We start from the raw sequence: 3,480 nt of genomic DNA, 5'->3' as shown, positions 1-3,480 counted from the left end.
GGGAATATTCATATTCGTCACTGAAAAATTTATCTAAGGAAGAAAAAGAAAAAGGAGCGAACACAGTGAAGAGAGAGAAAGTGTGAGAGAGAGAGCCGTGTGATTCTAGAAAACTTTTTGATTCGTAAAGTCAGGGATTAGCGTGCAGATTGAAAATCTCGCCGGCGAATCTTTCTCGCGATATCGCCGGGGAGTTGACCGGTGATTTTGATCGGAGGCAGCTGGAGAGTTTTGGTTCAAGGTGAATAGAAGTAAACAAGGATGGTCAATTCAATGGTGGAAAGAGCAACGAGCGACATGCTCATAGGTCCTGATTGGGCTATGAATCTCGAGATCTGCGATATTTGCAATCACGATCCCGCGTATGATGCTTCTATTTAATCTATGATTTTGCGTATATTAAAATTTTACCTCTTTTATCTTTTATTTTTGTTTTATTTTTAGTTTATGTGATTTGAGATTTATTAATCATCAGAGAGTTGACACTAACTGTGGATGATTTAGACTGTGTTTAGAACTGGATTATGAAGTTAAATGTAGTACTTAAGTAGTTGCTCGTTGAGTTAAATGTATAGTATAATGGCAAATGTCCTATTTACCATAAAAAAAAATACTAATAGTAATTGTGTTGAGAATTTCTTGAAGAAACTGTTAATTTGATGAGATGATTGATGAGACTAAGTCCTGTTTGGTTAAGAAGTCGGGGAGAGTACAAGCGATATTATGCAAAAAAGTAAGTGAAGGATTGTGTTATTAGCTCCTGCTAGATAGAATGATCTTCTGGGACCAAACTGCTTGTACTCTAGGTTTATTGACGTAATTTCAATTTACATAATGAAAAATAGATAACTCCTGATTTCAAGAATTCGTGGAGAAATCCCTGCATGTATTCTCATCATGTCTTTAGTAGGTATAATAGTGCTGGTCGTGTCAGCTGGGGATTCTAAATTTTAGTTTTCAAGAAACTCAATAAGCAATTTGGTTTCATGTTACAATTGTATTCAGGGAGATGTTGCTTGGCGATGGATCCATCTGAAGTTTAAAGTTATATTATCTAAAAGTTTAGTTTTTCCAATGAGGAGTTTTATATATTATCTTATTTATTCCTTGTCAAGTTTAATTACTTCTACGCCAATGTTGTGAGGAGGCAAATATGTCAATGTTAAGTTGATCAAAGACTCCTGGAACGTACAACCTCAAGGGTTAAACATTATGCAGTGTGTTAAAAGCGTCTATATACCTGTGTTGCTTGGTAGTATGGACAGAAAAGAATTAGGGTGCTTTGAAGGGAGGGCTTCGACTGTACCTGATTAAAAAAGTAAAAATAAACGAAGAGCTTTGCCTGTAGATATGCTAAAATATAGATGCCTATTTCTGTTAGCTGTCTGGTATAAGTCATATAATGCATATGGAAAAGAGGATATGATAAGACTTTTATTAGCTCTTTATCAGCTTGAACCTTTTTCTAAATGGAACATCAACTTTTGTACACATCTGCACTTTTTTAGTGCTGATCTAACTTTTGCAGTAATAATATTTTTGCTTACGTTCTTCTAAAGGAAGTGTATATCTGTCTATTTGGCTATCTTGAGAGTGTGCATATTTAGGCTGATCTCTTGGTCAACAGTGGGCAGATTTAATTTGAGATTCAGAAGTAAAGCTACGAGCAGTCTGGCTTATTTATGCTCTTTCATCTGCTGTTTTGTTGGAGTTTCAGTTTCAATTTTCAGTAAGCTAAACTAGGTGGACTACCTTGATGAAGAGCATTCGTTTAATCTTGAGTACGCCCTGTAAAATGAGTGGATCTGACAAACTTACAATCTAACAAGTAAAAGAAAAAAGGAAAAGAATTTTGATTGCATCTGACGATGCAGCCTGTCAAAGTGGTTTAGAATCTGTCCTTTCAGCTATATGTGCAGCACATATTTTCCATGATTTGACGGCTTTTTCTGGCTCCAGAGAAGAACACCTCATATTCACAGTTGATAATATCATCACTCAGATTGAGGATTAATTTTACATACATTAAATGGAAATCTGGGTATTGTGGATGAGAAAGGAGTAGAAGATGCTTTGAAAGAGATGGACCTCTTGGCTATCAACTCAAGTTCTGGTGGTTGAAATTTTTCTTTGCTGGTAAAAATATGAATCCTTAAATGGCGTAAAACAAATGTTAGATTTTCTTAGCTCTTTCCCGTAACTGGCAGTGTGGTTTTTAGACCTTTTGTGTATAATTTCTGCAATATTTCACGTCTGTGGTACTTATTATTAATAATATGATATACCCTTACCTATTATGGTTTTAGACCTTTTGTGTATAATTTCTGCACACATCTTTGGTGCTTCTTATTATTAATAATATGATATAAAAGAAAAACATTAAATAGAAATCCAATGAACTAGATTGCAATTGCATCATGTAGTAGTGTTAACAAAAATTTTCTGTTTGTCCTTTTTAATTTTTCTTTTCTTGTTATTGGCTTGATCATATGGTTATTTTATTTTACTTTCGGCGGAAGATTGTTTAAAGTTGTTACTGTTTTTATGTTCTTTTTGGGGTTACCAGGCAAGCCAAAGATGTGGTGAAAGGAATAAAAAGGCGTCTTGGTAGTAAGAATCCCAAAGTCCAACTTCTCGCTCTGACAGTAAGCTTCTAAAGCCGTCAAAATTGATGCTTTAATACTTCATTCATGTGGACTGTTAAGTCTCCACCTTTTGTTTTTCTTTTACTTTCTTTCTTTTGTGTAGTAGATGTTCATTCAGTCATTCACACAAATTTGTTAAATTTATGCTACCTCGTGTTAATTGTTTCATGTTCATTATTTTTTTTTCCTTTTCTCTTGTTAACCACATCTATTTATGTATGCTATATGATCTTTATTTTAAAAAACCCACATATACATTATCATGGACTACCCTTGAGGTGGAGTGGTGATATAATGCCACTATCCATCTCAAGAGCTTCTAATCAACTATTACCGTGTATTGCTAGTTTTGGTAAGGCTTTATCCGTGTCCCTGAAAATTCTCACTTTATTTGGTGGTTGCTACCTTATAGCTGTAGCCTTGATATGTACCTAGCCAAACATAAAATGAATTTGCAACTGGTAGAGAATGCTACACTTGTCTCTCATAGGTTGTCTACAAATTTCCACTGTCCTAAGGGGTTTGTAAAGATCCTGAGTTACTCCACTTATTGCCTTAAGGCGTTGAGTTGGATGTTTGGATTCTTTTACATGGTATTAAAGAGCAAAACTTTGGTGAGCTTGTTTCCACAACCGCTTTCTCTCTTTATTTTCTATTGCTCTAGGCTTCTCTTTCTCTCAGTTCAGCCCGTGGAGTTGCTCAAGATTTCTCTCTCAGTTCAACCCATTGAGCCACTAATATTACTCTAGGTCCACTCATTAACCTGTCAAGCCTGGTCTTTGCCTCGACTCTTGGCTCACTTCTATTGAACCTCCTCTCTCTCTCTCTCCCCCCC

The 3,480-nt window shown here is 35.5% G+C and overlaps 1 protein-coding gene across 2 annotated transcripts in view; it reads left to right on the top strand.

Annotated features, from left to right (window-relative positions):
* LOC109212602 (target of Myb protein 1-like) overlaps nt 1–3,480 on the top strand; it is a 14,488-nt gene continuing 11,008 nt past the window's right edge. The window contains exons 1-2 of one of the 2 annotated variants that reach the window (XM_019376255.1): nt 1–362; nt 2,567–2,645. In XM_019376255.1, the coding sequence (XP_019231800.1) occupies nt 262–362; nt 2,567–2,645 (180 nt within the window). In that variant the 5' untranslated portion in view covers nt 1–261. The other variant, XM_019376256.1, reaches the window with a different exon arrangement.

Source organism: Nicotiana attenuata, unplaced genomic scaffold, assembly GCF_001879085.1.
Source record: "Nicotiana attenuata strain UT unplaced genomic scaffold, NIATTr2, whole genome shotgun sequence".
NCBI lineage: Eukaryota > Viridiplantae > Streptophyta > Magnoliopsida > Solanales > Solanaceae > Nicotiana > Nicotiana attenuata.
Note: the sequence above shows the minus strand (reverse complement) of the source record. Positions and strands in the feature narration are given on the sequence as shown.